This window comes from Psittacula echo, assembly GCF_963264785.1.
Source record: "Psittacula echo genome assembly, chromosome: 15".
NCBI lineage: Eukaryota > Metazoa > Chordata > Aves > Psittaciformes > Psittacidae > Psittacula > Psittacula echo.
The window spans coordinates 745,862-769,917 of NC_137751.1; the positions used below are offsets into that span (position 1 = coordinate 745,862).

The following is a 24,056-nucleotide window of genomic DNA, read 5'->3' on the forward strand; positions in this document are numbered from 1 at the left end:
CATTGCCCCAGCTTTGAACCGCGCTGTGCTGAGTACTACAGGGACAGGGGACAGTTATCCTGGCACCTTGAGCCCTGGCCTGTCCCCTGGGGTCTGTGCCCTGTTGTGCTGCCCATGCTGGTAGCAACCACCTGGGGAGTGGGGGGCCCATTTCAAGACTTCTCCATTTTCCTGTTCACAGGAGGAAACCTCTTTTCTAGGAGGTGAGTTGCTGTGGTTAAACTCAGCCAGCAACTAAATACCACTTTCTCACCCCCTCTTGCCCCCTGGGAGGAACAGGGAGGAGAATCAGAAAAATGTAAAACCCGCTGGTTGAGATAAGAACAGTTTAATAATTAGAATTAAGTATAATATAATACTACTACTAATAAAAAGGAAAATAACAAGGACATACATATAAAACTAAAGGAAGGAAAGAAAAAAAGCCAACAGGAAACAGCAGTGCTGCACAATATAATTGCTCGCCACCTGCTGACCGATGACCAGCCTGTCCCAGAGCAGCAATCAGTCCCTTCTGGATAACTCCCCCTGGTTTCTATTCTGGACATGACCGTGCTGTGGCACTGAATATGCCTTCGGCTAGTTGGGGTCAGGTGTCCTGTTTCTGCTCTCTCTTGGCTCCTTGTGCCCCTCCTCACTGGCAGAGCATGAGAGACAGAAAAGCCCTTGGTTAGGGTGAAGCTCTGCCTGTAGGAATGAGAACTGAGGCCATGAGATACGTGGTGAAGGGACTAATGAGGTTGCAACCCCCCTGATGGGGATGATGGGATGCTGATGGGGGAGATGGGCTGCTCAGTGGGGTGGATTTTAGCGCTAATGCAGTTAGTGACTGCATCAAGGGCAGTTCGAGTCTGTGTTTCTGTTGCTCCAATAAACAGCGCTATTCGTGAATCCGGAATCGTGACAGTTCTTAATGATCGCGGCCAGCGGTAATCAGAGATGGGGCCGAGCCGCCCCCAGCCCCTCTGATCTCGGAGCCCTGGCTGGATCCCAGCAGGGATTTTCTGTCAAACCTCTATGCTCTTAATGCAACACTACTGAACAAAACCTGAAACATTGGTGTGTTATCAACATTATTCTCACACTAAAGCCAAAACACAGCCCTGCACCAGTTATTAGGAAGAAAATGAACTCTATCCCAGCTGAAGCCAGCAAATGAGTGCAGGTGGTGGAGGAGAAGTCTGGTTTTGGTTTTGCCCCATTCTGACTTTATTTTTTCTTTTTTATTTTTTTTTTCTTAAGTGAAGTGTATTCTGAAGTCTTATTTTCTTAAGTGAAATGTATGGGGCTAAGGAAGCAGGCTACGTGTGATCTGCAGGACATGGATGGAGGATCACCAGCAGCACCGCTGCAGGATGTCCAGGCAATGCTGCTGCCCATGACCCCCATCAGCACAGCTCCCCAGGCTGTGAGAGCCCTAATGAGAGCCTATGTCCTTCTATGAAGTAAATGAAGGCAAAAGCTCCCTCTGCTCCCTCTGTGGGCCAGGATCACCTGCTCTTTGCAGCTCCAGATGAAGTCTCAGACGATGGCCCCAGCCAGCTTTTTTCCGCTAAAAAACCATGATGCGAATGTTGCTGTAAAACCAGCAGGAATGGGGACTCCAGACACACTCCCTCTGTCAGCATCAGGGCTCAGACTTCTGTTTCCCTGGAACAGAGAAGACTGCTGACAACAGCTTGCACTGACACTCTTCTGTTTCTCCTGAGGTCATTACAGGGAAACCCTGGCTGTGCACTGGGAGTCAGGGTTGCTGTGTCCAAGAAGCTGGGTCACCTGTGGCCAGTGGGATGTCTGTCATGCAAGCCTGGCAATGGGGTCCATGCTCTATCATCAACAGGACTGAACCTTCCTGGTAAACCCTCATGGGACTGCTAAATCTTTTCTTGAACCATTGGCTATCATTGCCTTCCCCAAACCTGCCTCTGGAGGTGATCAGAGATCTGGCATTGCCACCTCCTGCTCCCCAGGCCTTGCAGAGATGGGGTCCTCTTGCACAGAAGGTCTTCCCAATGCCACAGCTCTCGGAAAGGAGCAGGCATCCCTGCAAAGTCCCCCAGGAAGGCTGTGACATCTATCTCATATGGTCCTCTCCTTGGGCTGTGGGGCCCAAGTGTCCCTGTCCCTTCAGGGCTTGGCTGGTGGTCACTGATGGATCTGCCACAATCATCACCTCATCCCTGGTGGTCAGGATTTGGCACTCTCACTCCTATGGCCTTGGTTCAATTCCCAGCTGAGAAAGGGGGTTCTGCAGCAACTGCAGATCCCAACCTTTTCTTGGGTGGCTGCACTGCCCTTGAGTGTTTCCTAGGGTTCAGTGCAGGAGCACCCACACGTGTTCATGGAGCTGGGTGAGGGTTGGATGAATTTGGGGGTGGCGCAGCCTCCTGTCCCCCCACTGGCATCAGGCTGCACCCCCAGCAGAAAAATAACACTGGTGGAGGGCAGCCACAAGCCTGTGATGGACTATAGGGTATCGTGGCTGTAGAGATTCAGGGCAACCCAGCTGTGTGGAGTGGACATACTATTGCAGGATTCCTTCTTGAGATAAGTAGAGGTGCAGGGCTACTGCCCTGAACACTGCTGTGGCCCCCCTCCTAAACAGTAAGAGTTCCCTGTGAGATGAGAGACAGGGTGGGATTGCAGGACCCCTTGATGAGAGGTGGCAGATCTGTGCTTGTCCCCCCTGGGAGCAAGAGAGCAGTGGCTGCCTATAAAAGCTCCCGCTGTGAGCAGGATTTGAACCTGCGCAGGGAAACCCCATTGGATTTCAAGTCCAACGCCTTCACCACTCGGCCATCACAGCAGCTTGCACTGGAGGGCTCCTCAGCAGCACAGGGCTCTCGCCCTGCCTCAGGGAAAGGAACAGGACCAGATCGCACCCTGGACATGGGCTCTGTCATCCTGGCCCCCATGCACACCCAGCACAGGTACCACTGTTACTGCCACCGCTGGCCCTGCACAGAGCTAAGGTGATGTGGAGATCAGCATCCCAGCAGTGCTAAGGAAAGGGAACCGGGCACCAGTCACAGCATCGGTGGTGGTGTCATGGGGGATGGACATGGTGGGACGTCTATGTCTCATCTTGTCTCCTTGTATCCAACAGGAAACTCATCCCAAGATGACCGTCCCCAACCTCCTTTTGCAGACTGGGAACATCCCAACCTCCTCCACTCCCCTCTCCCCCCCAGTATTTGCCTCTGTAAAAATAGGTCCAGACTTGGCTAATGGAGGCAGTCTGACGCACAGAGCAGGCAGTGTTTTGTCCTATGACTATCAGGATGATGTTGCAGACTTGTGTGGTTTTCACCAGGTTGCTGCCTGCGTTTCAGATTTTGGAAGAGGGGATTTAAAGAAAGGAAGAAAAGCTGATTGTCGAAAGGAAATCTTTGCTGAGCGAGGTCTGGTAGTGACCTTGACCTCTCTTTGGAGCACAAATATCCTATTTGGAGGATGGTCCTAGAAGCCTGTCCTTGGTTTGGTGCTGGAGCTGGTTCTGGGAACCCATTCCGAAATATCCAAAGCCCTCTCAGTGTGTTCCTAGAGTTATGCCCAAAAGCTGAGCAAGTGCTTCACTATGTCACTGGTGTCTCACACCTCTCCCACAGGGACTTATCTGCAGGGAGCAGTTTGGATTGAAACCTCCCCATGTAGGAACTGCTCTTCCTGTGCTCAGCTCCCAGCCACGAGGAAGGTCTGTCTGCGCCACCTCCCTCCCTGGCCTGTGCCTTGCTGGGGGTTTGGTTTCTCTCCTCCACTGGCCGGGGGGGGGGGACCAGAGACCTGACACCAAGGCAGCCTTGGCACAGTCCCACAGGCATGGATGGTACCTAGGCATGTGTGTCCACTGCTCGGATGCATTGATGTGTTGGAAAGTGAGTGCTCAGACCAGCTCCAACCCTGGACACATGAGATATTGGTATTTTGTTGCAGCCCTGCAGCTTTTGAAAAGAGACAATGACCTCCAGGTCTCACCCCTGGCAGATCAGACCACCTGCATCATGAGATGGATAAGGATGTGGCCAAGACAGCGATAGAGCCTGTGGGCACTGTGCTGCTGTCCCTGACAAGCCACTCAGAAGTGAAGCTCTGTTCCAGAAAATGGTTTGTTTGGGTTAAAGCTTGAACCACAAGCCCAAGGCCATGGTGTACTTCACACAAAGCGCAGAAAGGGCCAGCTGCCGGCCCCTCCTTGCAGCAGGATTCCTGCAGCATAGTGTGGTCTGAGCAGAAACTCCACACTGCTGCTTCCCTCCTGGAGCCAGTGGCTTGGAAGTGCTCACAGGCTGCCTGTTGCAGTTGCCCACCACTGGAGTTGAGTGCCGGGAGGCTTTGCAAAGGGCAGGACCCAATGGACCTGCTGCTCAGGAGGGGCTGCAGATGGTGCCAAGCCCTGACCCTCAGTGGCAGCTGAGGTCTCCTTCTAGACCTGCCAACCCTATTTCCAGAGGAGCCATCTCCCACTCTCCAGTCTGAGCTTGGGGTCACAGTCTGAAAGAAAAGTGGAAGGGATGGAAGAAGGGTTTTATTAAAACATGGGTCAGGAAGATGTTTGGTTCATGAGGAAGAGCTAAACATTTTGGAGATGTTTAGATTCATGGAGAGGAGATGGTGTTGGCTCTGTGGGAAGGGGAATAACAAGAGTTACCTATAAGGAAGAGGTATGCTAGGTGTTGCTCAGGATAGGAGTCATGTTTTAGCCTTTCAAGCTGAGGTCTTTGGCTTTCTAGCACAGTGGTAGTGCTTCCACAGCTTTCCTGCTCTGGGAACTACACCTACTGTTTGGGACAGAGTTATGTCTGAACGCCCTGCCCTGCTGAGTCATGTTGAGTTGGCATAGCCCCAGCAACCACAGGGACTGCCGAGAATGCTGCAAGCAGCAGGAGTTCCATGGATGGTCACCCATGGGTGTCATTTCTGGGCAAAGGCACGAAGCAGTCTGTACTCACCAATGGCACTGCCCAGTCTGTTGCGCTCACCTATTTCTCCATGGTGGGCTATGAGGTACTCTGTGTGGCTGAAGGAGGGCTGCACTAAGAGGGCTTCGTAGTCTTGAGTGTCAATGAGTGGTGAGCCTTTAAAGGACTTCAAAGACAGGTAATAACCTCACTCCTTGGCATCATGCAGCTGGAGAAACTCCTAGTGTGAACACCTCATTGAAGCTAGAAAGCCCTGTGTTGCCATCTCCTGAGCATCCCTTGCTGTTGCTGTCACTCCCACACCAACACTGTCTCACTGAGAGAAGTTAGGAGTGAGCTAACCATGCCATGGTCATAGGGCCCTCGAGCACATGTGCAGCTACTGCAAGATGGGTATCAGCTCCAGCTGCAGAATAGAGGGCTTGTTCTCAGCAAACTTCACGAGTCCCAGGCTGGAGAGCTAGACCCTCCTGGTGAGCCAATTCCCTTCCTCCAGAGGTGCTGGCTGATAGGAGTGGACTGGTTGAATCATGGGCAGAAGGAAAGTGCCCTGCATGGAAGAGATTCAGTGGATGGGAGAGATACAGCAGGTGGGAGAGCTACAGCTGTGTAGAATGATGGAGTAAAGAGGAATTAATCTCTTAGCCCAGAACTTCTCAGTTTTTCATGCGCTGTCAACCCACATTGCTGCTCTGGCATTGGCCCCTTATGTGTTCCGCAGAGACCAGTAACGAGTGTGTTTCCAGACCCTGGATGTACCTTTGAGTCTGTAAGCACTATTTCAGAAACCTGGACTAGGAGCTGTGCAGAGTATTCACATTACCAGCTTTCCTCTGTGCACCATCTTCTGAAACTTCTCTTCTGTCCAAAGGCTGTATTTGGCCTTGAGCACAGAACAAGATGGCCTTCTTGATAAAGAGATGAAGTTATTTTTTTAGTACTAAAGTTTTTATGTTTTTAAAGTTGGAAGAACTGGTTTTATTAAATATCATCCCCGAACTGCTGGGAACTTTTGCTCTTCTACTCCCCCTACAGTGTCTGTACTTCTAAACTATTTCTTACTTTTTTCTGTTTTATCCTGCTCGCTCCATCCCTTTACAAGCTCTGCACTTCATCTGTTGGAGCAGAAGACACACTGTTCTATAAACCTGCAGTAGTTCTCTCACGCCACTGTGCCCCTGGCAAGGACAGGCTTGGCTTGTACAGGCTGTTGCCTCTCAGGATTATGTAAATAATCCACAGATTTAAATAGAGAAAAAATATGCCAGGAAGGAGCTTTGTATATTTGAAATTGTACCTAAAATAAGTCCTTAATCACTGTTAACCTTGAGATATTGTGGTTCACATCTGTATTTTACTAGCATAAATGTATCTGTGTCATGAAAATGAGTGCTGAAAAAGCTTGCAGGAAAATCAAAGCTGTGTCAAACAGGGAATGATGCTTTTTGCCATTAGGATGGGAGATAAGGAGCATAATAATCTATGCTTTGTACAGGTACACTGGAGTTTACAGGTGAAGATCTGCAGCCTGAACAGTAATACCAAGAAGTAATGTTAGTAATACCAAGAGCCTGAAGGAGAAGAAATATGCAGCTTCTAAACACTCAAGACAGAGGAGATCTGATGGAGGAATCTGCTACTTGGTTGGCAGCTGTCACATACACTTTGCTGAATGAACATCAGCCTTGGTGGGCAAGATACCTGGTTTCTCTTGAAGCTCAAAAGCTTGCACAAGGACACCATAAACCCTAGCTAGAGGTGACATAAGACAGCCTGGCTGTGCACACGTGCAAGCCCTGGGTGCCACACTTACATCCAGACTCGAATAATTGGTAGAATATATGTAACGTTAATGCAAAAGTCTGCATGGCCACTGATTCCACTCTTTGGAGCAGCATTGGGCCACCTGCAAGTGACAGTGCAAACCCTCAAGGGTAGATGCTGTACCTGTACCAAGGGCGAATGGGGATTACCAGGCTGTCACTGAGACACTGAAGCAATTGCAATGATATGTGTCACAAAGACAAAAGAAATAGCAAAACCACGCTTCAGTTACCTGGACTTCAGCTTATGTACATTTTGTAGGCAGAAAGCTGGATGGACAAGGTCGGGCACTTGCCAGGGTGAGCAGAGCCCCTCAGCTCAGCTTCTGCTTTGGGGTTGGAATTTCTCTTGAAGGGAGAAATACTGGCATTGTATTTTCATTTTCTGAAAACGTGCCTTCACAAATGTTCAGGCTTTTTTCTTTTTTTTTTTTTTTTTGGTGATAAAATAGAAAACAGGACATGTTTGTTAGCAGTTTGCTTTCTCCTATTTTCTTTTTATTTATTTTGGCTTAATAAGAACTGTGAAAATATTTAAACAGTAGGAAGGATTGGCTGCCTAATTCTGTGAGATTCACATGGCTGGTTGTCAGTAAGAACTCAGCATTGTTTTCTGTGATCAGCCTGACTGATGTTCTAAGGGTTGAATTATTTCCACTACCTTCCCATCTGTCCCTTGAAGTACAGCTCTTTTCCCTGCTGTATAGCTATTGGAATCCATGCTGAAGGGCTTGACCGGGCCAACACATTGTTCCTTTCTAGACATTTCAGGATGCAATCTCCCACTTTGCACTTCTGGCCCATTCTTATTTGCACAGGTTGTGATTGTCCATATTACTATGCATTGAATTTTAGTGGACACGGCTTGAGCTTGCCCTGTGTAACTGCCTTGTTCTTTGTCCAGTCTTTGCCTTCCACAATGATCAGCATTTTATTAAAATGCATTTCACTGATGATCTGACTATATTTTAACTACACAAACCATCTCACTCAGCAGTTTTAAATTAAACACAACTTTGGTTCTCCTGGATGCAAGTTGTGGCAGATCCACCATTCAGACATGCTGTATTTGGACCTTGGTATACTCCATAAATATATGTTGGCAAAATTACCCATTTCTGGCTTCCCAAACCATCAGAGACATCAACCAATGGGGAAAAAGAAGCCAAATTCCACCATCATCTTTCACCATCATGAAATTAAGATGACCTCTTTGACTTGCAGAAAAGAAATGTGTGCCTTTTTTCTTCTTCCCTTTTTCTTGATTTGTCAAATTAAGTCAACATTTACTCAGAAGGGATGGAGAATTGTGCACCTTTATGTTTAATCCAGGAAAGCAAACCTGCAGATATTTCCTCCTGGCTCAATTTGGTCATAATTTCTCCCTTCTTGGCCCCACCCAGGTCAGACCAGGCTAATTTTTGCCCTGGTCCTATAAAGGACTGGCTTGTTTCCCAGTCCTTCCAGCTCTGCAGAGATGACAGGTAAGATCAGTACTTTTTCATTTTATATATGTATTTGTCTGATTTGGTATTTCTGCTGCAGGTGTTGGTGCATTCCATGGGGGAGCCCATGGAGATGAGGACACAGTACAGTGATAGGAGCTGGTGGTCCTTCATACTAACTTCCCTCCCCATATAGGAAATACATTCATTCTGAGAAGCAAGAAAAGCAACTTTTCTGCCTCATGGAGCAATACCCTGCAGTATAGAATTGCAAGGGAGAAGCATCCTTCAATCCCTGTGAATTTGATTGAAGAATTTCCACAGATTGTAAATGTAAGAAAACCTGCCCCACGATGAGAAGTTTGTTAGTCCTTCCAAATTTTGTACGTCTTTCCTGTTCTGAATGGTTAAAACATTGACTAAATTACTTAAGATATATCTAATTCTAATCTCTAGGCTGAAGACATGCTTTCAGGGAAGGCACTGTGTCATTGTATAGAACATTGGTGCGAACAGATGACACACATTTCTAGCATTAATGTGAAAAAGGAATAGACAAATTTCAGGGAGCATCAAGAAGACTAATAGAGTTGATCAAAGGCTGGAGGACTGGTGCTAGACAAATCAGCTTGTTTTGCTCAGTAACAAGACAGAGAAGGCAGAGAAGGACGTGTGGGGTCTCCTCTCCTGAGAAACACCATCCAAAGGCAGGACACCAGGACACTGCCCTCTTCCAATGTACCTTCCCAACAGTCTCCATCACTGAAGCCTGTACTGTACTTGGCTGCCTCTTCCTTGGCAGTTACTCAGCCCAGTTTACCAAATTTCTCACAGCACAGTGATGTCCCTGTGTCTTGCCAGCATCCACAACTACAGTCCTCACCAGCCAGAGTCCCACTTACAGACCTGGTCAGAGGGGTGCTGTGGTTTATTCCTGGATCCTGAAAGAAATATCCAAACCAAACCTGACAATCTCTTTTGATATCTCAGTGGAGCCCTGCGCATTCAGAAGATTTATGTTACATTTCTCTCTAGGCTTAAACCCAGGAATTACTCTCTTAGGATCCATCATCACACTCTGCTTAGTCGGGGCAACGGACTGCTCATTAGATAGTAAGTTTCTGTTTCTCCTTTGGATGCTATTGTGCTTGAAAGGGTGTGAGTCCAAACTCAGTCTGAGTTCCTAGTTAGATATAACTCCAATATAAATCTGAAATATCCCATAGGCTGGCGCACTATCAATGAAGTCAATACCTAAGAAACTTGTCTAAGGAAATTGCCTATTTAACTAACATTTCTTCCAAGCACATGATCATCATTTTATGGCGGGGAAACTGGATCAGAGGTCATATATTTGTCTTCTATGCATTTCCCTACTCACAGGAAAGAACAGCATAAAAATGAAGGGTGAAAAATTACTTCCTAAAAGCCTCACAAAGCCATCAGAGCCAATTCTGTGAAATGGATAATGAACTACCACCTTATGGTCACTTCTTGTCCTGTGACTTTCAGGACTTCAGAATGGGATGAAACAGATGAGTAGAAGAAGCACCAGTAAAGGTGTCCAGTGGGATCTGCGTGTAAATGGAGTCACTGCACCTCAGCACCCAGCGGTGGGGTGGTATCTATCTGTAGCTCCTGGTGTGCATTAAAAAGTATCCTCAATTTCTTCTATTTATTTTTTTTTCTTTTTTGTAAGAAGAGGACTCTGAGGTGCTGTCAGACTCATCTCTTCTGAGCAGCATTAGTGAAGCCAGGCAGCTGGTAGACACAGCGTATTTACATGCCCGGAAAAGGTGAGTTCTTTTTGTATGAGGGCCCCAACATTATAAGGAAATAAGAGCAAATATATGCTTGTGTCGTCTGTTATCCAATGTATTATGGTGAGGGTCCCCAACTCAAGAGGGATGTGGAGCTGTTGGAGCGAGTCCAGAGGAGGCCACAGAGATGCTGCGAGGGCTGGAGCAGCTCTGCTCTGGAGCCAGGCTGAGAGAACTCCTTAAGGGGAGCTTCCTTAAGAGAAGGCTCCTTAAGGGGAGACCCTAGAGCAGCTCCAGTGCCTAAAGGAGGTACAAGACACCTGGAGAGGGGCTTTGAACAAGGGTCTGTAGGGACAGAACAAGGCGAAATGGCCTTAACCTGCCAGAGGGGAGATTGAGATGAGTTCTTAGGCACAAGTTCTTCCCTGTGAGGGCACTGAGACACTGGCACAGGGTGCCCAGAGAAGCTGTGGCTGCCCCATAGAATCATAGAATGGTTAGGTTTGGAAAGGACCTTAAGATAATAAATGCCCCTTACATGGCTTGGAGCAACCTGCTCTAGTGGAAGGTGTCCTTGTGCATGGCAGGGCATTGGAACTGGATGAGCTTTAAGATCCCCCGAATATTCCATGATTTATTATGGAGACACCTTTTTTCTAGGGCTCTCCCTGTAATAGCTGGAGAGGTCCTTTTGCCCAGTTTGACTGGATTCTGGTGTCCTATCTCAGTCCCAGGGCCACATTTCATCACCTGCAGCTATTTCCTCCTCACCTACACTGCCACAGGTGCCTCTCAGTAGTTCACAGTGGCATGGGCACAGAGGACACATGCTGAGTCCTCTTCTGACTGCTGAAGTTCTGCCCCTCTCTGGAAGGGCCATAGTTGTGCAGATCAGTACCCTGTCACAAATACATCTCAGTGGAAGTCAAATCCCAGGTATCCCTTTGTGTATTGTACCAAAGGCTGGTCCCGAGCCTTTGGGGAGAAGTCTCTTTCCACCCACCCTAGGGGAGGTTTTTCACACTGCAAGAAAGGCCCATGGGATAGGGAAGAGATGCAACAGGACCAAGGTTATCTCTCTTTTCACAGACTATATATTGTGACATACTAAATGTAAAATTTTATCCAGTCACTGAATAACTCAGTTTTCCACTGATCTAGCTTTTCACATGATATAACAAAATTTACTGTGACAAGGATGTAATCTAAACTTAGAGTAGGGGATCACAGTGATTCATTTGCCAAATGTGTCTGAGACAATGCACAAAGCTGATGAGCAGCCAGCTTGTCCTGGGTGAGCAGAACCTGCCTGGTACCCAGCAGTGCTGTCACATCTAAGTACACCCACCCTAGCATGACAGAGGAGGTCTGATTTCAGATAAAGTTCTTCATGGAACTCTTTTATGTTCAGCTTAAAGAGAAAACTAGAGGAAAAGGTTGCCAACCCAATGGATTTCCTGAAGCACTTAAAGGACCCAGTAGGAAGAACCAGATCTGCAGTCCGTGCTGCTGATTATTTGGAAACCACTTTGAAACTCCTCAAAATAAAGCTGCATCTCTCTGGGAAACTGAGATTCAATGTTACAGGTAATGTGGTTTAGACTAGAATATCTTAGAAACAACTAAGAGCTGAAAATCTGCCAAATCCGGAATATCAGACAGAAGCTCTGCCCTGGCTCAGAGAGCTGCCTCACAACAGCCCTGGGAGAATAGGCTTTAAGCATGTTCAAAAGCAGACCAACCACCTGATTTATTCACCATCTTAAGCAGTGCCTGTCTTATACCTTTGATGATAAAACCAGCCTAAAAATTGACATGATGAACCTGGGACAGAACATGCTGAATACCAGGAGACTCTGGCCGTTGAAAACAGTAGGCCATTATCCACCCTGTGTGCTCATAATTTTGTTCCCAGTCTAGGCTAAAACATTGCTGGTGGTGATATGGTCCCCATATTCCAGTGGGAAGTTGTTGCATGCCAACCTATTTTCTCTAACCCAGCAGTTGAGAGCTGATCCACTAAAGGGTTTAAGCATCAAATTAACAATTCAAATCCAGCTGTTATATATCCACAGCTCTGATTCAGCACACTCAAATGTTGACCTAGAATACCAAGAATCTAAAGTAAAAGTAAGAGCAGATATTATTTTGCATGGTTTCTCTTACAGACCTACTAGACAGAAAACAGAAGGAGGTGATTTCCAAAGAAACTGGCTGTGACTATCAGATTCGTTCCATTAAATGCCCAAAAAATGATCTTTACCGGACCATCACTGGGGAGTGCAACAACAGGTAGGATTTGCGTGTGGACAAAGGGAGTCTTGAGTCTGTACTTTGGCCCAGGATATGTGGCTTAAGGTCATTTGTGTAAGTACCTTTCAACAAGCCAATAGTAGTGAAATACTCATTTTTGTGGTGCCTATAACAGATCATAGAATCATAGAATAGTTAGGGTTGGAAAGGACCTTAAGAGACAGGGACACCTCACCCTAGACCATGTCACCCAAGGCTCTGTCCAACCTGGCCTTGAACACTGCCAGGGATGGAGCATTTACCACTTCTTTGGGCAACTTGTTCCAGTGCCTCACCACCCTCACAGTAAAGAACTTCTTATATCCAACCTGAACTCCCCCTGTTTTAGTTTGAACCCATCACCCCTTGTCCTACTGCTACAGTCCCTGATGAGGGGTTCCTCTCCAGCATTCTTATAGGCCCCCAGATATTTAATTTCTACTTATGGCTGGAAGAAAAAAAGATGTAATTTCTTGAAAATTTCAGATTTGAGCCCATTGTCCTCCATGTACTTCTTTGGGTGAAGGAAGGGAGTTATTGGGGTAGGGGGAGGTGAAAAGTTGAGAAAAGCAGATTTTGGAGCTATAACAGCTAGCCTCTCGCTCAGATTGAGGCTCCAGGAAATCACCTCTCCACTCTTCTGTAGCATAATACTAATTTCTCCGGGCTGGTTCATATGAAAATATACCGCTATCAGCATGTCTGTGTGGCTACTGTTGTGGATGGGAAGTAAATAAGATTTTAATTCTTGTCTCTTCTAGCTTCAGATATTGTGTATCCTTAGTCTGAATAAATGAGTTCTTCAGCTTTTTGCGCATTGCTTCCCCCCGGTTCAAACATGGGATCATACATTTATTTCCTTGTTAACTTTTTTTTTAACCAGAAGATGGCAAAATTTCCAGTTTAATACTTGGAAGTCAAGGCTCACTGTCATGTCACAGATTTGCTCCCTGGTACACTAACTCCAGCCACCGAGTCTGAGTGGGACTTGCATCTGATGTGCACCTGATGTGAAACAGATGTGCCAGATGTGAAGACATAGGCCAGCTCTGCATCACACTAGCAGGGAGCTTACGTTCATGGTACTAATGTTACAGTCTGTCTGCATGTTCACCTGCAGACCCCAGGGCCTTCAGCTCCCCAAGGATAGCAGTGTTCATAGATTCATAGAATCAACCAGGTTGGAAAAGACATTTCAGATGATTAAGTCCAACGATCCCCCAGCACTGCCAAGTCCACCACTAAACCATGCCACTAAAGCCTCATCTACATGGTTTGTGAACACCTCCAGGGATGGTGAATCCAGCACTGCCTTGGGCAGCCTGTTCCAATGCCTGAGTACCCTCTGGGGAAGAAACTGTTCCTAATATCCAGTCTAAACCTCCCCATGCTGAATTTTAGGCTCAGGATAGGGGGTTGTCCTTGGCCTTGCTAATCTAGTGGGCTGCAAGGGGACTCTCTGGTATGTTAACATTTTTCCAAGATCTTGCTCAGCTTGAGACACACACCTTGAGATAGTGCTCAAGTATCTTCCAAAACTCTGCCTGCAGAGACAGTAACAGCAATCCAAACAAGAGCCATGGTGGAACTGGGTCCTTAATAATAAATGGAATTGCTTCAGCTGTGGTGTGGCAGCTGTTCCAGGGCATGCTCTGATTTCCCAGCACACTGCTGTAAATTATGGGTATTCCACTCCTTTTTTCAGTATAGGCAGGTATTACCAGATTTTGTGGATTTAAGAGCTTAAAACACCAGCTGATATTCAGTAACTGATTTCCTCCAAATAACCCGTGTTTCTGTGTCCTTAGGGCCACAGATCAATGAGCATTATTGCTCTTCTGAACAAGTGTTGCTGAGTTTACTGATTCAAATTCTTCTGAGCAGTGTGAGGCAATAGAACAAGTGGCCACAGATACGGACTGCAGTTTGAGAGGTTCTATGTTGGATGTGGGGAAAAACTTCCTGAAGGGGCAGCCGTAGCACAAGTCCCCCCAGGTGAAGGATCTTCATCACTGAAAGCTTCCCAGCTGGGCAAAAGCATGGCCACCCTGATCACTGGTGATGGCCTTGATTCTGCATGGAGCAGCAGTGGAGACAGAGATATAAATGCCAAATAAAATTAATATAATGACATGGGAAAACTTTTCTTAATGTCCAAAATTCTCTGCAGTACTACTCTTGGTGTTATTTACTTCTCACTGTTTTCTGGCTATCACCTCTGTTGCCGGAGTAATCAAACATGGATTAAAGTGCTGCAAAATGTTAGTCTCTACAAGTAACAAGCCTGTTCATACCGGCATTTGCTTTTCTTCTTGTGATGCTGCAGAAAGCATTCTCATCTGGGGTCCTCGAACCGCGCGTTTGCTCGCTGGCTCCCAGCAGTGTATGAGGATGGAGTGTCTGTTCCCAGAGGAGCAAGTGAAGGAAAGCTGTATAATGGATTTCCACTTCCACTGGTGAGAACTATTATTCTTGTCCAGGTAACAGTAGTGGACACTGCATCCATCAGAAATTAAACAGTGGCAAGGCCTTGGTCCTCTCCTCTGACCTCATTCATGGAATGTCCAAGGTTCTGGTCAAGGTTTAGGTTTTGGAATTGACTTTTGCACAGCCTGCAGCGGGAAGGCGGTGCCGTCGGCAGCCGGATTTGACATTGCACCGCGGAGGGGTGGCTGGGCCCAGGCGCCAGGAGAAGTGGGGAACGGTGCTGGGGCACACAGAGCAGCGGGAATCCCTGGCACCATGGCCATGGGTGCCCATCGCTCACCCACTGGGGGCCCACACCCAGAATGCGTAGCACTGTGGCAGTCTCATGTTTTCATTTTGATTTTCTGCAGGTTCGAAAAGTGTCAAATGAAATTGCACACACAGCCAATGAGAACATCACTCAGGATCAAGAGCTCTCTCTTGTCTTTATGCACTGGGGCCAGTGGGTGAACCACGACATAGACTTAGCCCCTTCCAGTGGTGCAGGAGTGAGCCTGGAGCTTCACTGTGAGACTGACTGTACCTTCAAGTCTCCTTGCTTCCCGATTAAGGTACCCTGATTTTCATTCAATCCCACACTATCCTAAGACAGTAAAAATAAAACCTCATGACTTTCTGAGACATCACTTATGTTTGTTTGCTCTAGTTTCCCCCTGATGACCCCCGGATGCCAAGCTCACACTCCTGCATGCCGTTCATCCAGTCAGCATCTGCGTGCAACCCCAGGACATTTACTCGTGAGCAGATCAATGCCGTCAGTTCGTTCATCGATGCCAGCACAGTGTACGGCAGTGAGGACTCTGTGGCAAAGAGCATTAGAAATCAGACAAACCAGCTGGGTTTGATGGCTGTGAACCAGAATTTTACTGATGCAGGGCTGGAATTTCTGTCCTTTGAGAACAAAACAAAAAGTGTTTGTGTTCTCACCAATGAGAGCATGAACATCCCCTGTTTTAAAGCAGGTAAAGTGCATCTGTGGAGTAATCTTTAGTGGTCCAAAAAGTCAAACAGGATCATGATGGTCAGGTGCCTGATGACACTTTGTATTTGTATGAGGCACTGCACGGCATGATTGTGTAAAGTGAAAGACAGGCGACCCCCAAAATTAAAAAACAATAATAATTGAACAATAACTGTTTAATTAAACATGAAAATTATTTTGCTTTCATTTGCCAAAAGAGTTACAGCAATCATCCTCCCTTTAAAATGTCTTTTCAAAGGTAGAAGAACTTTTCAATAGATTAAGCACCAGGGTTTAAAACTTCTCAGTTACTTTTTTTCCCTTCTTACCTAGAATTCACCATTTAGTTTTCACCTCAATCAATACTAAAATTAAACACTCTAATCAATTCAGTTAAGTCTTTCTGGTATCACCTTCTGAATGTTTTGTATTTCAAATATCCCAACCTACATCAGAAGAGAAGTCGAAAAGTTTGACTAAAATTAAAACAAACTGATGACTCAAAACATAGAACTTATTAAAATGGGAAAGTCCATCACAGGCACAACACAAAAAAAATGTGAGTGAGAAACTTGCAATATATATACATATACACAGAATATATACACAGCACTGGTGTAAATGATTTTATCTTTGAGGTATGAAAGGAAGGCAGATATGAGATATTTCAGAAAATGAGACAGTTACAAGTGCTTCACGACCACGTGCAATGTAGTTTAAATTGCGCAAAGCCTCTTCTCAAAGGGTTTTGGCTAAATGGTTTAAACAGAGAATGTTTTGTCTGTGCCGGAAAGAAATATTTGGCATGAAGGGTGACTGATGGGAAGCTTAACCATGATCATACGGCCAGTAACGCTATCAGTTGTTACTCATCTGTCCAAACAAAAACCTGCTGCTGAAATAAAAAGCAAAGCACAAAATTCCTAACATATTTTCATTTATAGGTGACAAACGGGTAACTGAAAACCTGGGACTTTCTGCACTGCACACTGTCTTCCTACGAGAGCACAATCGCCTGGTTACAGAGCTGAGGAAAATAAATCCTCACTGGGATGGAGAAAAGCTTTACCAAGAGAGTCGAAAGATTGTAATCGCCATAAACCAGGTAGTGATGATCACTGCTCACTCTTCATCATCCGCATGCTTAGGAAGGGTTTTTCCTCCAGAAAAAGAACCATGCTTTGCAAATATAGTGGAGTTATTTGAAAACTGTGAGTATGGTCCATATGAGACAGCATGGTTATCCAGAGCTTTTTTATCATTATGTTACCAATTTATCAATTATTTATTGTATTAAAGAATTTTAATGTAGTACACCAAACTCATGCCATTGATACAGCTCTTTTTTCTGAAGATCTTAATAAATTCTGGTACTGAACAGACTCCATGTTCATACTCTGCAGTTTGATGGCATTCATGCTATAGCTGCTGAAAACTTGATCTGCTTTTGTGCTTTTTCAGATAATAACATACAGAGATTACCTCCGACTTCTGCTTGGGGAGGAGACCAGCAAGTGGATCCCTTCGTACAGTGGCTACAATGAGAATGTGGATCCTAAAGTCTCAAATGTTTTTTCTCTGGCTTTCCGATTTGGTCATACATCAGTACAGCCTTTTGTATCCCGTTTGGATGACAGTTTTCAGCCTCTGGGTTCATTCTCCCATGTTCCTCTTCATTTGACCTTTTGTGCTACGTGGAGAATTATAATGGAAGGTAAGAACTTGAAACAGCCAGCAGTCCTGCTCTGGTCCTGCAGCAGACACTCATGTGGAGGTCAGCTGGTAAAATACATGAGCCCAGACACATAAGCCAAAAACTGCTTTAGCTCCCACTTATTTAACTTGCCTCACACAACTTACAGTGTCATTCAGCTTGGAAGGTGCTCATGACATGTCTACCCAGGGGGCTGCAGACAAATGGGTGGGCTGCTAATGTGGGGCAGCAGGACAGCCCTGCAGATTTGTCACCAAACACAGCCTAACACTGGTTTTGTATCGTGCCCAGGCAAAGGAGCCCTGCCAAAAATTACATGCTGTTATACTCCAGACACTGAACATTATCAAGCACCAGCTCCTGCAGAAGCAGGCACACTGGGGCAGGGTTTGCATCAGAACATACAGTTTTGTAGCTTCTTTTGTACAGTTTTTCAGTGCTGTCTCCCTCAGTTCGTTGCCTAATAATTGCATTCATATCTGAACATGTCAGTAAACAACCAGAATACATAAGAGATTAAACCTCCTTCTCAGGTGGCAGAACATCTCTCAGCTCAGCAAGACCTGACAGTGTGAGCATTGCTCACAGTCACTCAAACGGTGTGTAGTGGTTTAAGCCCAGGCTGTAAATCAGAACCACGCAGTCCACTTCCCCCCCCACCTTTCTTCCCTCCGCTTCTGGAAGACGGGGAGGAGAATCAAAAGAATGCAACTCCCACGGGTTGAGATAAGAACAGTTTAATAACTAAGGTATAACACAATTCACTACTGCTACCACTAATAGTAATAATGATAAAGGAAATAACAAGCAAGAGAATACAACCGCTCACCAACTGGTACCTCGCCCCCACCCCACAGTGATCCAGCCCTTCCAGGAACTCTCCGTTCTACATCCTGGGCATGACGTGCTATGGTATGGAATACCTCTTTGGCTAGTTTGGGTCAGGTGTCCTCTCCCTGCTTCCTCCCAGCTTCCCCTCCTCCCTGGCAGAGCATGAGACTCACAAAGTCCTTGGTCAGGGTAAACATTCTGACCAGCAACTGAAAACATCAGTTTTATCAGTATTATCCCCAGGCTGAAAGTCAAAACACAGCACTGCACCAGCTACTAAGAAGTAGAAAAAAAGTGACTCCTACTGTTAAACCAGGACACGGTGCAACTGCTCATGCTGTTCCAGGAAGCATGAAACTCACTGTACCAAATATCAGTCAAAATTTAGGTCAGTCTAAACTATTACATCCTTCAGTCTGAACTATTATGGATGTATTTAGTAAGCATTGCCAGAGGGTGAAGCATCCAGTTTAACTGAGCTAAGACAGAACAATTGTTTCCTGGGAGGCAGCCATCGCTCTTCAGGACTCTAAAGGGAGTTGTGGGACCCTGCTTTTATACAGTTGGTATCTGCAGACACGAATCTTTCCAAGGAAGACAAATGTCTCTTCCAAAATGAGTTATCTAACTAATTATGGAAAACATACCAAAATACACATGTGCAGTCAATTTTCCTGTGTTTTGCTGATACTGTCTCAAGGGCTATGAAAAAGACATAGACAAACAGACACAGATTGATTCCATCATTGCATGTAATGTTTTAATAAATATTTGTCAACTAATAGCTAATTATAAACAAAATCAATTGCAAAACTTAAACCTTAAACAGAACTTTGGACATTCCATGAATGCCCCATCCCTGGCAGTGCTCAAGGCCAGGTTGGACACAGGAGCTTGGATCAAGCTGCTCTAGTGGAAGGTGTCCCTGCCCATGGCAAGGATTGGAACTGGATGAGCTTTAAGGTCCCTGCCAACCTGAAACATTCTATGACTCTGTGATCAGTACATGATGGGTACTGACAGGCTATGGAGTAGTTCTGCAGAAAGGGATTTCAGGATCCTGATGGACAACAAGTGAGTTTAGGGCTGTGGAAGCGAATGACGAGGGATGAGAAGGAGTGGGGATTCTAGTTACTAAAGTGGGGCCTTATCTACTGGCATATGCAGATATGTACATATGCACTAACATATGTTGAAATGGAAATATGGAGTTAAGTAAACTCCACACAGCCCAGAGTAGAGAAGACATCTAATGCAGCACTATTATTTCAGCTGCAAAATGGGACCATCAAAACTGCAACTTGGTACTTCTCTTGATTTGCAATGAGTGCAGGTGGCATCGACCCACTGATAAGGGGCATGGTAGCTGATCATGCAAAACTGATGAAACAGAATCAACTGCTCATTGAGGAGCTCCAGAACCACCTTTTTGAACAGACAGAGATAATGGGTCTGGATCTTGCAGCCCTGAACATGCAACGGGGAAGAGACCATGGCCTTCCAGGTAAGGAGACACAAGTCCACATTTCTTGTGAACAATACTCTTTTCGCTTTTGCTGCCTATAGTAATTCTAATATACTAAGCTTTTTCTATACCAATGAGAAGAAACAGTATCCTGATTTGAGGGAAAAGGATGGATAAACAATTCAGCTCAGGGACCGAAAGGTGTCTGTATTATAAAGATGTTTTTTCTGAGGGATTTAAGAAAAGGACAAAAGGCTTGGAAAGCAAAGATGATAGCTGGGATAATGTAATAAGGAGGGGTAGAAACAGTGGTGTGCTGCAAAGAGAGAACATGCATGGTATAGAAGATACAGACAGCAGCAACTAAGCTCAGGTTTCAAGTGGGCTAGGCAGACCATCTGTGCTTTGTTCTTCACCCACCAATGATTATTTTGTGTCTTCAGACAATCTGGAGCTCTGAGCAGAAGTGGCTTGCACCCACAGGTCTGATTGCTCCCATGCGCTGTAGAATGGGTGCTCTTGGGTTAAGCACAGCCAAATGTTGTTCTTCCTAGGATAATGTCTGTCCTTTCTCTAGGTCACCATAGCCTTCCCCCATTCCCCATGTGCTAGGGGCCCATGGAGCAGCACAGTCCCAAGCTTCAGTCCTAGAAGTTTTGCCTCCCAAAAATGCAAGGGCTGATGCATCCATTCTCAGCACTAGGTGCCTCTAACAGACAGGATGCAATGAACTCATAGTCACATTCAAAGACAACCCAAATTGTCAGTTTAGTGTGTGTGTACAAAAAGCACATTTGGAAACAAGGCATTTATTGTGACTGTCTAGACAATCATGTCTTCCAGCTCCTTTAATGCCATGAGAAGAAGCAGACATTGTTTATGGGCCAAAGGGTCTGTTTAGGTCCTGAGCCTAGTTGGATGATGGGGAGACATAGGTCCTGGTGTTTCTGCTGTTCTTGCTTTTGCAGGTTACAATGCCTGGAGGCGCTTCTGTGGGCTCTCCCAGCCTCAAAACGTGGATGAATTCTCTGAGGTGCTGGGCAATTCCAAACTGGCCAAAACGTTCATGGAGTTGTATGGGACACCGGACAATATTGACCTCTGGATTGGAGCAATCGCAGAGCCCTTTGTTCCGCAAGGCAGAGTTGGACCTCTCCTGGCCTGCATCATTGGAACCCAGTTCAGGAACCTGCGTGATGGGGACCGGTAGGTAGCTCTGAGAGCAAACCTTCCCCATGGCATTTGTTATGAAAGAAATGCTGACATTTTGTGCAACACACTCATCCTGCTGTCTCTGAGATGTCAGTGAGTGCTCCCAGCAAGGCTTACACCTAGATTTCAGCCCATTTGCCAAAGGGCTCTTTTGCAGCCCATTATTATGGACCCATGTGGCTGAGGAGCACCAGCTCCTGGCCATGGGTGATCTGCAATAGTCTCTGCCTGAGGTGACATTTCCTCTCAGGGCACTAAAGGAGAAGGGTCAGTCACTGCACTCCAGCAGCCTGGTGATGCTGCCTGGAAGAGGCATGCTCTCTGCACTGGCAGATGAGTGGCAGAATCCAGATTTGATGATTCAGGAGACACCTCTTTCCAAAGGGGTGCCTGCTGCCTGAAAGTGGACCCAAGCAAAGACTCACATACATAGAACAGAATCATAGAATAGTTTGGGTTTGAAAGGACCTTTAAAGGTCATCTAGTCCAACCCCCCTGCAATGAGCACCATGGTCAGATTGCCATCTTGCCAAGTAACCAGCACCAAATGCCTTCAAGAAGACTATAAGCTACTTCTGAAAATATTGTTACAGATTCTGGTGGGAGAACCCAGGAGTTTTCACTCTGCAGCAGTTGCATGCACTGAGAAATATCTCGCTGTCAACAGTGATCTGTGACAATACTCAAATCAAAAAGATACCCAGGGATGTGTTCAAGATCAACAGTTATCCTGAGAACTTCACTGACTGCCATAAGACTGACACACTCGATCTCTCACCCTGGAAAGATGATGATGAGCCTGAGAGTAGCACGAAAGGTATGGAGTTGTTTGAGGTCTGCCAATAACAATAAATGCTCTACAAGGTCAAACTCTTCCATGCCCAAAGAAATAGAAGAATTAAGGTCATCGCAGTGACTCTGCCCCCTCACAGAGATCTTGAGCATCCATTCAGCCACACTCAAGACACCACTGGAAGCAGAGGTGCTGTTAGCCTAGTCTTCTTGCAATCCATCGCCTTCACCATCCCTTACTAGTCTGCCTCTTCCTCTTCAATTAGATGAGAAATCCCTGAAAATCCAGTCTGTACTGGTCCTTCTCTAAACACCTTATTCCAGGACAACTGTAGTCTTACTTCACAGGAAGGGTCTCCTTGAAGAAATCAATTAGAATTAGCCAACCTCCTCCAAATTCTTACTCCGCTGCTTCAAGGCCCTGCCCTCCCCTTTAAAGCATTTTAAGGTCTATCTGGAGTTGTTTTGACACTGTGTGGCCTCACACACCATAGTTTAATGCACATAGTCAGAAATTATGGTGTGCCACATCCTGAAACATAGCAAAAAAGTGTTTTCAGATGAGAGATGTGGACACCAGCTGTGTCCTCCTACTGATATGTCTTTGGCATGGGCTCTCCCAGTTGAAAATAATGTAGGGAGAGCAAAGACTTGCTGAAGACAGCTATGACCTAAGCAGAACGGACTGGATTGGATTTTTCCTTTTGGTAACCCATTTATAGCTGAGCACAATACCTGGGGATCACCTACTCTGTCCTTCTGCAAGACACAGACCACAAAGTATCTCCATGCAGTTCCTATATTGAGTTTGATTAACTGTGTTTGAGAGAGATGTTGTTAAAGAAAGACATTTGCACTTAATATATAGACTAAATTATAGTGATTTCACCCCATTCTTTAGGAACCAAATCCAGATGATGCTCACCTTCTCTCTAAACAATAGAGGTTTCCTGATTTCTTTTATTAACTTAGTCTTATGGTCACTAAAATTTGCTGAGCTGCTTCCTGTGGCTCTTTTATCATCAGGCTGGGAGGAAGCTGAACTGCATTTGCTTAACCCAGAGAGACTGAAACTCCAGGGTGTTGAAAAGCAGCTACTAAAAGTTTAACCTTTTCAAGCACCAAGAAATTGCTGCAAAACCCCTCGTCCAAAAGCAGTCTGATATGAGGTCAGCAGAGGTACCTTTTAACAAGTCTGGAAGGGGTCAAGCTGGTATTCAGTTACCCGTTCACCAGTGACTGGTTTTAGCTATGGAGTCAAATAAGAATATGGGAAGAAATATTATGTCCGAGGAAGACTTTCTGCCTCTCAGTAGCTTTTTCTGCTTCATTGACAGTTTCTAACCCTGCTCATCAGTCCAGCAGAGGAAACTCCTGATGGTGCCATGGAGCTGCCCTTGGGAAACTGCTGCCTGTACATCATGCTCAGCTGACCGCTCTCAGTTGAACCTTGGCACATGATTTCCCAGAGAGGAGCTCAAGACTATGTCTACTGTTCTATTTGCTGTACTGTGATTTTTATATCATTTATTTGTAACAGCTTCCAGCAGTGTAAGTCTTCACATGGAAAGGTGATGACATTTTATTGTCTGTGGCACTAAAAAATTACTCAGAGGTGTGCAAGGCTTGGTTGGGTGCTGGATGCTTTATGACTCTCTAAAGGCACAGACAAGACAAATCTTTCACTTTTTATCCCAAATGGGTGTTAAATCTGGAAGTTATCGTGCTTGCATTTCAAATTAAAATTCATTATCCTTTATAACCGCTCAGAAATTAGCAAGTTCACATAATCTTTGCAAAACTTTCCTGATCTCCTTCTAGACTTGCACAAGAGCATAAACTAGGCTGTTTCTAATTAGCAGTGAAATGTCAGTCTTTGAACACACTGGAGAATGGCAGCTGCATCTTGAAGTCTAGGGACATCTTTCATTTAAATCATATAGCGAACATGTGTGTGTTTGGGTATGCTGGGCAGCGATAAAATACATTGTATGCACTCATCTACATTTGGCATCAATTCTGATATGTCAAGTGAGTGTCCAAAGCATGATTCATAGCTAAACGTATCAGCATAAAAAAGCAAACCATAAGCTGTCTGGTATGGAAATCACAAGCATTAGCTAAAAATGAATCATCTGTCAAGGATCATCACTCCCAAGACCCCATTAAGTCAATAAATACCAAACACGTAAAAATCATATGAAGTTTCCATCTTCCCTCGGCACAACTGGGAAGGAAGGAAGGAAGGGACTGGGAGAAAGAAGGTGCCAGCCTAGCGTAGAGTCATGAGAGAAGCTTGTGGGTGGAGTAGGAGCCTCTCTGGTGAGGACTTATGAAGCAGTTGCTTGGTAAAAT

General features: G+C 45.7%; 1 protein-coding gene across 1 annotated transcript; it reads left to right on the forward strand.

Moving 5' to 3' along the window:
* Positions 1 to 816: 816 nt before the first annotated feature.
* Positions 817 to 21,755, forward strand: MPO (myeloperoxidase; the record flags this gene model as incomplete). Its single annotated transcript, XM_080630238.1, has 16 exons — positions 817 to 929; positions 2,132 to 2,186; positions 2,737 to 2,930; positions 3,985 to 4,104; positions 5,418 to 5,509; positions 9,887 to 9,983; positions 11,359 to 11,534; positions 12,116 to 12,239; positions 14,566 to 14,695; positions 15,077 to 15,277; positions 15,373 to 15,688; positions 16,632 to 16,792; positions 17,149 to 17,401; positions 19,566 to 19,736; positions 20,666 to 20,903; positions 21,503 to 21,755. The coding sequence occupies 16 exons, from the start codon at positions 817 to 819 to the stop codon at positions 21,753 to 21,755; spliced, it is 2,694 nt and encodes an 897-aa protein (XP_080486364.1).
* Positions 21,756 to 24,056: the final 2,301 nt, after the last annotated feature.